Source organism: Natrix helvetica, assembly GCF_964273705.1.
Source record: "Natrix helvetica genome assembly, chromosome: 7".
NCBI lineage: Eukaryota > Metazoa > Chordata > Lepidosauria > Squamata > Natricidae > Natrix > Natrix helvetica.
The window spans coordinates 50,249,715-50,262,670 of NC_138558.1; the positions used below are offsets into that span (position 1 = coordinate 50,249,715).

Here is a 12,956-nt window from a genome sequence, read left to right on the forward strand (position 1 = left end):
ATTACTCAAGTTTTGTATAATCTAATCTTAGTTTTTGCACCATTTCTTTCAATGTTTAATCCTACGAAAATACAGAGAATCCTGTAAAAATTGCAGCATCAATTTTAATACCTAAGTGGAATTAGTGGAAATCATAATTATAAATATTGGATTTCAGTTTTAAAATGTAGTGTATTGAGAACAAACTGTATTGAACAAAGGGACATAAAACATGAATAGGACTGTATGGTTTAAATTTAAATTCTTGTTTAACATTCGTTTCAAAATTAATCTGTTAAGTTATCAAACTTGATATTGTAATAATACAAATATAATTACTCAGTACTTCTCACTCACTGGCTCCATCTTACTATATGTTGGAAAAGCTATATGTAAAGGCAATTCAAGACTGGGAGACAATGAGCAGTGAAATACCATGTTTCCCCAAAAGTAAGACCCAGTCTTATATTTTTGGGGCTCCAAAAGAAGCACTAGGGCTTATTTTGGGGAAAACACGATTTCAGGGTGATCAGTACGACTGGTCACCCCCCCCCCCGGCGCGCGCACAAGATGGTTCATGCATGGGAACTGATGGTATCTTGCAGCAGCTGCAGCCCAATCTCTTGATCGGCAGACTCTGGGGTTGCGCAGCCTGTTCAGAGCAGATGAGTTGATTCCCTGTTCAAGCAGCAAACGTAGGCAGAGGCAGCGGGGAGGCAGGCAATCTGGATGCGCCACACAGACTGCATGAAAGCGAAGAGTCAGTGGGCCGAGCAGGCATGCAGGAAGCTTGTCTTCATGTAGCAGCACCAGCAGCAGACGGAGCCGAACAATGGGGTGAAAGGCAGGCAATTCCAACACGCTGTGTTGATTGCAGACAAGCCGAGAGACACCAGTCCACAGACTCTAAGCTTTCCCACAGCCTGTTTGGTGCTTCCAGATCACCTGCATTCCCCCATGCCTCTGCCTCCATCTGATGTTGGTGCCACTGCAGAGCCTCCTGCCCGCCGATCTGGCACGACTGTTGACTTCCCCATGGCTCGCATGCCGCATCTGGATTGCCTGCCCCCCCCCTTCCCTCTGCCTCCATCTGCTCCTTGGACAGGGAATCAACTTCTGTGCTGACCATGCCCTTCACTGAGGCTTATTTTCAGGGTAGAGCTTATATTAGGCACAAGTGTAAAAACCAAACTAGGGCTTATTTTGGGGATAGGTCTATTTTGGGGGAAACACAGTAGACGGGATTTTGAGGAATAGAGATTTAAACTTAGCAGGAAGATCTGGTAGGGCACCATTGAGTGAACAAAGTATTTTTCATATCTGGCCACGGTCTACCAAGTTGTACTTCTGCTATACCCTGACTTCACCAACATTTGGGTCAAGTGGACTTTGTTTAATTATTTTATTTCTTTGCCATAAAACATTTCTATTTTATTTATTGGAATTTTTTTAATAATGTATTTTGCTTGTTTTTTGTTTCCAGCCCAGAATCACATCATGTGAGTTGAGTGGCCTTATAACATGCATGTCATAAAGTAAATAGCTACAATTAATTCCCAAAACACAAATCTTGTCATAGCTCTGATGAACATTCCTGAAATATATTGCCCTGCAACGTAGAAGTCAATTGGAAAACTGTTGCGACACTTGTTTATTTCTGATATGTCTATTCTTTGCTTAGCAACAAAATTTTTGGCCTCAATTGTGATCGAACGTTGACGACTATATTGCTTGTCTGCTACTGAAGAAAATAAATCAGTTATACAAAGTGTAGCAGCTAGGACAGCAATTCAAGACATTCCAGTAAAATTATAGTTTAGTTTCTGACCACAAAATTAAATGGTTGTTATTATAGACTGTAATATAATAGGTAAGTATAGACTTCCAGCACATTATCTGAAAAGTAAAGGTGCTGGCATGATTGAAGAAATACCAAGCATGATTATGCTTCTTGGTATTTCCTCAAAGACAATGCATAGTAGCCACATGATTTTAGGAAAATATCTATGTCTTTGAGATATTATGCCGTGCTTATCAATGCCAGTTCCTCCTTAGTTAAATATGATTCTTTTCCTGAATCTTTATTATAGACACCACGCAAGCCCAGAAAACAAATGCAGCATCATATGCAGGCTCACAGATTCAGAATGCATTATCATGCATCTCAAAAACACCTTTTTTTCTTCCTATCCAGAATGCTGAATACCCTAATGAGTTTATTTAAAATAAAAAAGACGTGTTGGTTCCTTAATGCCACAAATGACCCTTAAGGCTCAATAATGTCATCTACATCATGATTTAGAGTAGGCATGGCACAGAGGGCAAATCATGCTTGGAGTTTTCAAGCAAGCCTACATCCGTTTTAAATGCATACAGACTTTACAGTCAATAAAAAAAATAAGATGAAAAAAACAAGCACTATTCTTATCATTACTTTTATCATACAACATAAAGGACAAATCGTGCAAACAGGAGCATCTGAGGTCACCCAGATGAAATATTCCAAATCATACAAAGACATCAAGGAATGTTATAGCTAAATATACTTATCCTTGCTCAACCACTTTCATTATAAAATCTGTATGCATTTAAAAAGCATGAGCAACATTCAAATGGATGAAGTGTGTTTTGAAAAACAAAAGTAGTTCTAGTGTTTAGTTCAACATTCTTCCTTTCCAAGGTGATAATCCTCTGCAGCTGCAATGCAGGTGCAAGGATCAATGAATCCAGACATCATACAAAACCACTCAGCATAAAACAGTTTGCAAATCAACATTTCCCAGGATTTTACACAAACAGGTACTAATTTAGTCGACTGACAAATCTCTAGAAGTGTAAAGTGTGTGGCCTTACAGAATCTTTAAATTTTGCTTAGAAAGGTATTAAGGATTTTAAAAAATATACCTGAGAAAATATAAGAGCTCTGATGCATAAAGGCCTTAAAATATTCTTTGGACGTAATTCTGAATAAATGAAAATAAAATAAAATATTCTTTGGACATAATTCTGAATAAATGAAATGGAGCTTTAATATTAAAGCTTACAGAAATGTCAGATATTATTCAGATATAGGCACAGGGACATCAATAGTATTTATTTAAAATACTTTCATCATGGAAACCTAATTTATGAGAATAGTATTTTCCCAAGAAAAATAACATCAGAATACTCTGAATACTAATACAAAAAAATCTCAGAACATCCAAACCAGTCTTTAGGTCTGTAAGTCTTAAGTTTGTTTATTTAGTGAATACTGCTATCCATTTTTAGATCAGATTTGTTCTTGTCATTCTTCACTGAATAGATGAAATAGGTTAAGGTATCCTTTTCATTCACTGGAATAGTCCGAAAATGACATCCAATTATCTAGAGAGGGGGAAAAAAGTATTTGTCTATATATTGGAAAAAAAGATTGGACAAGGGTCTCAGAAGTAAGCCAAGTAATAATAATTTATTAAAATGTTAAGGAATTCATGCAAGAATAGAAGCATTAAGATACCAGTCTTCTTAAAAAGTACATTAAAAATAATAACATAATTATTATGCTTTGATTAAGGAATAATAAAAAAACTTATACCCATTATACCATCATGTATCTTAAATGAAATGATGCAATATATTAAAGATTAACTTATCAAAGTAATCTGTAAAAATAAGTTTAATACATTACCAAATATGACTCATTTCCTTATAATATTTTGAAAAACTTGAGAATTCAACTACTCATGGACGCCATCTTTTTAAAGTTTGTTTAAAATGTTTTTTAGTTTGATATAGTTAAGGATCTAATATTAATTTTTTTGTCTTCTACCTTAATTATGTACTATTCTTTTATGCAAATTATAAAAACACACACACTGAAATATCAAGGGTCCATACTGGGACAATTATGCGTCATCACCTTGATAAAGTAGCCAAATTTTTAATCTATACCTATAGGACGAGTTTTTGCTAAACAGAATGAAGAACTCGAGAAGTTTTCTAAATTTTCAAAATATCCTCAATATAGATATCCTCAAGATAAACAAAAAGTAAGCTTGATTCAATCAAATGTTCTTGATCAGTAGCCCCCAACGTGTTGAGCACCAGGGAACAGTTCTGTGGAGAGAGATCTTTTCGCAGACCAGTGCTTGATTTTGTGTGCTGCCTGCATCCTGCAGATGGGCATCTGCTTTTTTGCAAGGACCAGTGCTGGTTCATGCACAGGGACTTGTGGACCCCTGTTCTTGATGAAAACCAGAAGTACTGTTTCATATTATATTTCTGATGTTTGAATACTACAATTTATCAGTTTCCTTTAAGAAGCGCAGTGGCTTCATGATATTGGAGATGATCTCCACCCCAGTGGTTTGAGTCCTAGCACTGCATATCAGGGTAAGCTCCTGTCACTCACCTCAGCTAACCCGCTAACAGTTTGAAAGCATGTTCTATGCTAGTAGATAAAATAGCTACCACTTCAGTGGGGGAAATGAGCTGGTGCTCCATCCAGGCAGTCATTTTCCTACCCTCTGAATCTTACTGGTTGCAGCACCCGTTGGAGAAGCAGTTCTAGGAGGAAGAGGGCCTGCTGCAGGAAGAGCTACTTTTTCTTTTTTCTGGTATGAAGCCAGCTTGCTCTGTCGTGGTGTGCGTGAGAAGTGTGTGAGCATTTTCTACAACAGAGCTGGTACCTTGGCAGCCAAACTACCACTTTACAATAGCATCATGGTCTCCTGGTTAATGTAACACCACCATATGCTAATAACAACAGCAACAAGTAGTAGTTTCCTTCGTAATATCCCTTGTTAAATTTGGTGATATAACCTATTCTAATAATTACCGTGTTTCCCCGAAAAGAAGACAGATCCTGTCTTATTTTCTTTTGACCCCTGAAATAAGCGCTTGGCCTTATTTTCGAGGTGCAGGAGACAGCAAGTGTGGTCCCCTCATGACTGCTGCTGTGTTGCAATATTTTCGAGGAGGGCTTATTTTCGTGGGAGGGCTTATTTCAGTGCATGCGTTCAAAAGCCTGACTGGGCTTATTATCAGGGGAGGTTTATTTTCTGGAAATAGGGTATACTTAGCCTATTTAACTATTTTAATAACTCTATTTCTTCCAATTATCTATATGTATTCATTCATTCATTTATTTTACATAGCTACCCATCTCTCCATTATGATGTAGGTGGATAAAAGCATAAAAAATATTTTAAAAACCCAAACAAATTGGCAATATACACATAATATAAGCAAGCCAGACCAATTCTGTTCCATTTCTCCTTAATTCAGTTTTAACACATCTGAAAATGGATAGCCAATTCAATACTCTCCAAATGCAGGTGGCCAATACCTGCAATCTCTCTCCAAAATCTCTTTTCTGATCATTTCCAGGCCTAGATTGCTTTTCCATTGTTTCTACTCTTCTACCTTTTCATTGTTGTAACATTATAAGCCAATGTTTATCAATGAGTTTTCTATCTTGTTCTCGTCTTTCTATAAGTTAAATCCACTTCAGATTCTAGCCATGTTTATTTATGAAAAGTTATACATGCTTGCTTCCATGCTTTTCATTTTTGAAATTATACCAGTAAATGAAGACATCATGTTTTCGACTTAGAATTTACCTCTGCAAGTTCTTCATAATCTACATAGTATTTTATTCCATTTTATTTATGATACATTAATTTGAGCTTCATTTAACAAAACTAAAGGTCTTTTGAAATGGCCAGTCTTGAACCACTTTCTAAAAAGCTCAAAGGAAAGTTATTTCATAAGTGTGTGTGTGTGTGTGTCCCAAATAACATTTCTTTGGAGCTACACTTGATAACTTCCAAAAGTGGAAATTTAGAGGAGAGCCTCTTCTACAGACTTCAACCCCAGGCAATTAAAGACGAGAAAGATGTGGTACCAACATATGTCAAAGTAATAGACTCTTCATCCATCAAAACCTGGCCAGGTACATTTATTAAGTGAGCAGATGTTTTCCCTAACCTTGTTGGAAAACCATATAGATGTCAACATGAAGGAATAGCAAAGATTTGCAGAAATAGAACTTGGAGGGAGATATAAGCAATCATTGGAACAAAAAAAAAAGCCCCCAGAATTAAAACATTTAAAGCTGTAATACAATTCAGAAAAACTATGTATTATGGCACATTTAATTTTTTGTACTCAAAAGACAAAATAAAGTCCTACTTACTTCAACAAGTTGTGCTTTATTAAGTCCGGGTCTGGTCTGTAATTTGAAGTGCCTTTTGTATCTTCTTAGTGTGTTTACTTGCAGCTGAAACAGATCAACCTAAAAAGGAAGAAACATGGTTCTTTAACCTGACAGTTAATTGTCAACCTGTTTTATCTTGCAAATATTGTGTGAAATTTTGAACAATGTTGTCTTCGTTTTGTAATGTATAGCAGGGGGGTGCCACTGGAACTCTTTGGTTAAGGATGGTACATGTTTTACACCAATGAAGGGTCCCAATTTCAATCTCCAGAAACTGTTTTAAAATATCTCAAGTTAGGGGCACTGGAGTGCCACAAATCCACAAAGCTGCTATTAGAGTAGTCTACAAAATAATGAGCTTCGCGTGGTAAATTTAACTATCTCATTCTAGTAATGAGTTTAAAGTACAGCAAAACAGCTATGCTGACCAAAACCTAAAATAACCTTCATTCTTTATTTATCATATAAACTAAGATGGATAAATGATGTTCCACATAATTATTGAAATACAGCTCTATACATTTCAAAATCATAATTCATTTTACTGGCATTTATATATTCTTACCTAAAATCATTTATTCTTAGAAGTAAACCTTATAAATTGGAGTTATTTGACATAGATTGTCAGGAATCAGAATTAGGCAAAAATTAGGGTGGATATAAATCTAATAAAAAATCATATTTAGCACTAAATGAGATATCTAACACATATCTAAGCCACCAAATGTTTGAACAAAGTATTGTTTTTGTATCACATATGAATTATGCAGAGACTAATTCTGAGAAAAAAATATGAATCTACCTCTGGAGTGTCGATGTCTTGTACTGGTGAATCACCATCATCATCACTGCCTTTTCTCTTTCTTCTGTTTCTGACACTCTGAATTAAGTTTTTGTGGAAATCACAAATATAAAGATGTCTTGCCTGAAAGTTTAAAGAGATATCGTAGTTTAACATGCATTTCTGTAACATTTTCTGTAGTCATAATTCACATGCAAATGATTTTATTAATATATAGTAAGCAAAGCAATGATATTAATCACTAACCCATCTGATTTAAAGGTGGGTTGCTCCCGGTTTGGTCCGGTTCAGCCAAACTGGTAGTGGAATTATGGCCTGGTCGCAGAACCGGCAGCGACCCAGGCTGGCCATGCCCCTGAACTAGTTCCCCAATCTCTTAGGCTGTTGCTGGCATATTTCTGCACACGCGCAGAACAATATTTAGTCAACTGCACATGTACCAGCAATGCATGGCCAGTGCGTGCACACACTGAACCAGTACCAACCAATATAGGAACCCACTCCTGATCTGACTGCACTAGTTGATGTAAGAGGAAATTTGGTACCTTAGTTACTGCAGTACATCATGACTTAGCAAATGTTTTTTAACCTTTTTAACCTACTAGCTAAACAAACCCGAAGAAAATGAAGTGATACTGTGTTCATGTATATACAAAATGTACAGAAAGGAAAATAACTATTGTACAAAAAAAGAAATGTTCAATTCTCAAAAGGCAATTTAACTTTCCTTCTAATATGTTTTAGAATATTAAATTGCAAAAGTAAAATTTCTTACTGTTTTCTATGGAAAATAGATATTTTTGATTGTGCACTGAGTAATAAAAAAGCTACAAAGCCACCTTAAGAAAAAAATATGTCTGGGTAATTTAATGATGCACACTCAATATTAGAATTATTTCTACCACAGAAACAAGTTGTTTCAGTAAAAAATGTCCACTTCAGTAAAGAACTAAAGAGTTTGGCAATAGATGCAATAAAGTACAGGATATTTTATTGGCACTCAAAAACTATAGGATCAATAGGATATTTACTAAAAGAATATTGAAGAGCCTCAATGCCCACAAGGTTACAAGTTATATATTCTCTGAAATAATACAAAGGACTTACAAAAACCGAGTAAATGATACAGGAATATAGAATCTGATAACATGGGTTGACCTCACAAGACCCATACTTTAAGTTTTGCTCTTCTAAGGAAGCTCCTGACCTTTCTACTGATATTAACACCTTATAAATTAGAGAATGTCCTTCCATGCTTGACGTCCTTCCTACCATGGAAAAGACAATAAGTTGGTTTTTGGTTTTGTTATCTACTTCCATTCAATAGTCATCAGACAATTCCAGCTTGCCTCATTCCATATACACTTCAGGATCATATGTACAGATAGAATATTATTTATCCCCCATATTCCTCAATTTTCTTTTCCCTCCTTTGGTGGACAATACAGTGGATGGAGACCAGAATGAGAACAGACAGACTATCCTGGAGTCTTACAGTTGACATCAGGAATTACAAACCATACAACAAGTTCCACAACAAGACAGTCCGCACATTATTCATACATATATAAGCATTCTATCAGAAAGAAGAAAAATACAATAAACAAATATTTGTGATTCACTAGGTATTATATGGCAGTAATTTATGTTCTAGGACAGGGGTGTCCAAACTTGGGAACTTTAAGACTTGTGGACTTCAACTCCCAGAATTCCCCAGCTGGCTGTCCTAGGACTTGGGCTTTACTTATTTCTTCCAGAGTGTGTGATTGTGAATCAATGCAATGTTAGTTTGCATATGGGTATGCTGATTAATCTAAAGCAACATGAAAAATGCACTAATTTTCATGCTACACTTCCATTATGACATAAAAGCCCCCACAAAGTACTAGGATAGATAAGCATTAAACATATAACTGTATTTATTTGTTTTACAAAATCTAATAATGCTTCCTGTCAAGAAAGTATCTAGCAGTGTACAATAAAGTAACAATTCTAAATCCATTTGCTAAGGACAGAGTAGCTCACTGAATTCTAATTTTCTAGTAAAAATAAATATTTTAGCTGTGCTATTAATCCACTAAGGATCACACTGTAAGAGTTTATTCTCATCTTTGTTTTGGTTTAGGAATAAGTAGCATGCTTGGCAAGCAGTAAGGGGACACACACACACACACACACACACCATGTGAATCTTCATGGATTTTCTGCAATTAATCATATCATACGCTCCCAACATTTAGCAACACTGTTTAATTCCATCAATACCGATAACGAGACATTTCCCAGACTTGTTCTTTCCGGTGAAAAAAAAAAATCACAAGTATCCGCTCTACATTAGGGAGGTAGAACCTGACAGACGTTGACTGTCTGGATTACGTGCTTCGAGTTTAGGAATATCTCGCACTAAAGGGGTTTTCCCCCATTCTTTTATTTAGCAATGTATGCAGAAGCCACGAATACCGTATATTTGGGGGCATTTCGTATTTGAAAAAGAAAGGTTTTCTAAAGAGCTTGATGGCTGCCAAGAGGAAGACGACCAAGTGGCAAAATGGGACGTGCAACGCTGCAGCACGAGGCGGAGCAGTCAAGCACTTGTCCTCTCCAGGAGGAAACAAATTCAGTGCTTCGTGTAACACATATGGGCACACCGATGATCGCTACGGTAAACAATGCTTGCAATTTCTTGCCTAGAGACCTTCGCGCGACTTTATGCTAAATTCCACCACCATGTTTAAGGGGAAAAGAAGGAGATGAAGACAGACAAGAAGCATAAAGGAGCAACAAGAGAAGCGACTTGCCACCACTCACAAAGACCAGTAGCTGAGGCGGATCGGCTTTTGCAGCGTCAGCCCACAGCCAACTAAACAGCAAGAGCAAACAAAAACAGAAACCACAAGGGTTGCTAACAGCTAAACCCTTCAAAGATCTGGAAGGAAGAAGGGAAAAATAAGAGAAATCGCCCCCGTCAAGTCTTTTCCAGGTCTAAAGCCTTCTCCACGCACATAAATATTTAATACCTATTCCTAATATAGACAAAACACAGGTCGCCACAAAAAGCTGGAATGAGCTGTAAGAAAAGAGCAAATGTCCCTCATCCAATAAAGGTGTCCTTCCAAAGAGGGAAAGCCAAGCCAAACCATATTTAAAATCAAAGGAATTAGAAACCAACGCAGCCAGACCACAGAACCTTTGGCTTATCCGGATAAAGCATCTTTCCCATTCATTCCTCGTAGTTGGTTCGCTTTTGTCTTCTTCCCCGTAACCGCCACTGCTGAGGTTATATGGGACTGGCGATGGCGGCTTTTAAAAGGGTCAAGGGATAATCCCAAATCAACCAAAGCCAGGAGATTTAAGACACTTACACTTTTGTCCAGCTCGATCTTCACCTTCTTCTGCGAGATGCTCTTCTGGATCCGCTTGCTGAAGCTGGCGTTGCCCGCAGCTCGATTACATCTCTCGCCCTCCTCCCGTAAGCAGCATAACTGCCCAGCACCGGGTCCTGCAGTCCCAAGGGGACCGGCTGAGCCCGCGGCTATCGCAGCAGCAGCCGACGAAGTGGCTCCCAGCCCGGCCGTCGGCTGCGGAAGGGGTGGCGGGGGCGGCAGGACTTCCACCGCGGCGGTAGCGTTCGCTACAACGGCTGGGACGGCGGCGGCTTCTCCCCCACCGCGGGTCACTTCCTCGGGGCCAAAGCCGTTCATCGCCCGCCTGAGTTAAGGCGCGGGCTTGCTCCGGTGAGGCTAAAACCCACTGAAGTAAAGTAACTCAACTGGGCGGCGTTGCTGCTGACGCTCACCCCCCCCCTCACCCCTTCCAGACACCTCCTCCGTCTCCTTTTGTCAGGAGGGGATCGGAGGAAGGCCCCTCGGCCTCTGGCAGTCCTTTGGGCTCTTGCAGTCCTCTCGCAATGCCAAGGGGCCAAGGGCTACGCTGCAATGTGGCAAAGACAAAGTCGGACACGCCCCGAGTCCTTTAAATGAGAGTGGTACAAAATGCCCGCTCCTTTTGCTCCCAAGACTGGCACCGAGGGGGGAGAACGGGAAACGCCACCCTCCCGCCTCTTTTCTCCCTGTAAAAAGCAGAGCCCAGCTTTTCCTTTCAAGCAGCCGCGGCTCCAGAATCTTGCCTCCCCGGAATAATTAAAATTCCGCCTCCTTCCTTGGTAAAGCTACGGCCAGGTCGACTCCGTTCGCTCCTTTCCGCACTCTTTTCAACCGGGCTGTAGACTTTTCGCTTGTTTCCAAATTGCAACAGCAACAACCTGCCCCAATGCTGTTTTTCTCCTCCGCCTTTCCTCATCTTCCCCGCGGCTTCTCGGGAAAAGTAGTTTCTCCGTCTCGCCTTCCATGAAGGGAACCGAGAGTACGGACTACAAATCCCGAAATGCACCTTTGGCGTGAAGCAGGACTTGTATTTACAAAGCGGTCGAACGCGGCGGCTTAGCGGGTCTTCGCTTGGACGCGCGCGCGCGCAAGCCATTTTACTGGCTGTGGCCAGCAGCCTTCGGAAAGGCGGCGAATGAGGGGCCTCTCTACTTTCCCGTCGTCTTACTAGGCGGAAGCACGGAAACAAGATCTCCTTCGACTTATTACACTGGAATGGCTTATGGAAAGGTCTTACGCTGCAGTACGCGCATTAGCACGTGCTACGTCTATCTAACTGACGTTTGTTAGAGGGCACCTGGTTAGAAGAGGCGGCGCTTCGTGCAGCCGTTGATGTTTGAAATCTGTACTGACGGTTTCGGGAGGGGGAAAAATAGAGCCGTTGCTTTCTCGGTTTTTTTTTTTTTTGCTGCAGCCTGTCCCCTGGAAGCCATAAAGCGCGGCGCTTTCAGTTGCTGTTCTCCATGACTGAGCAAATCTCCAACTTGCTGCATTTTCGAAAAGCGCTTCTAGAAAACGCAGCAAGTTGGAGACTCTTTTAGCTTGGTGTAGACTTCGCTCAAGACGGTTTTGTGCCAAGCCTTTTCTCGGTTCAAGAGGAGGTAAGTCTTGTAGAAAATATTCTAAGCAACAGTCGAACTTAGTAGAATATTTCCTCCCTACAGACAAAATACAAGTCATTTGAATAAGAAAATACGGCCGTTATTCAACTAAATAACTTTTAAGGTAGTTCATAAATTTTAATAATGATTTCATTAACGCTAATTTTAATATAGCGCAGTACATACTTTCTAAAACCTATTTTCTAATAGCTATACTAAAGACATACGTACATAAGTATGTACAATGAAAAAAAAACTTACCAACTTAAGGCAGCAATAGAGTTCTCTCTATTCAGTCATGTCTGACACTTGATTCTAAGGATCAAGTCTCCATCTCTCCTGATCTTGCATTGCTTTGAGTTTTTCTAGGCTTTGGCTGATGTCAGCTTTGATGGTGTCCAGACACCATGTTCTCTGATGGCCTGCTTGCCTTTTACCACTAATTCTTCCAAACAATTGATTCCTCCACTGACTTCCCCCAAATGACATGTTATTGCAGTGTAGCAGTGTTAATTTGAAATACTTGTAATGTGGAACTTTAGGCTTTGTTATTAGCTTTTCAATGAAGGTGATGTTAACATTTTAGCATGACACGGATGACTTCTTTTGAAACTTGTTTTTCTTTTAGCCAACACCTTTTCTTTTTTTATGTGCAGGTACTAACCTTTTCAGATACTAAACAATAAAGAGTATATGTTATGTAGGTTTGAGCCTCTTTAATAAACTTTATTTTTTTAATACATCCCCCCTTCATGGATTACTACCTTGTTGTAATACTGGGATACAATCCCCAAAATGACAATGATCTCAGTTCAGATCCAAGGAAAACCATTCAACATCACAGTAGTCTAAGTCTATGTCCCAAGCACTGGTGCTGAAGAGGATAAAATTGACTGATTCTATGAAGCCCTACAGTGCCTTATAGAATTATCACCAAAAATGATGTCCGTGTCATCATGGGGGATTAGAATGCTAAAGTAGGAAGCCAAAAG

At 39.1% G+C, this 12,956-nt stretch overlaps 1 protein-coding gene across 1 annotated transcript; it reads right to left on the minus strand.

The window, feature by feature from the left end:
• Positions 1–583: 583 nt before the first annotated feature.
• On the minus strand, positions 584–11,302 carry SAP30 (Sin3A associated protein 30). Its single transcript, XM_081959383.1, has 4 exons — positions 10,343–11,302; positions 6,981–7,103; positions 6,158–6,256; positions 584–3,345 (listed from the first exon to the last, which is right to left on the minus strand). The coding sequence occupies exons 1-4, from the start codon at positions 10,679–10,681 to the stop codon at positions 3,223–3,225; spliced, it is 684 nt and encodes a 227-aa protein (XP_081815509.1). The 5' UTR covers positions 10,682–11,302; the 3' UTR covers positions 584–3,222.
• Between the last annotated feature and the right edge of the window lie 1,654 nt (positions 11,303–12,956).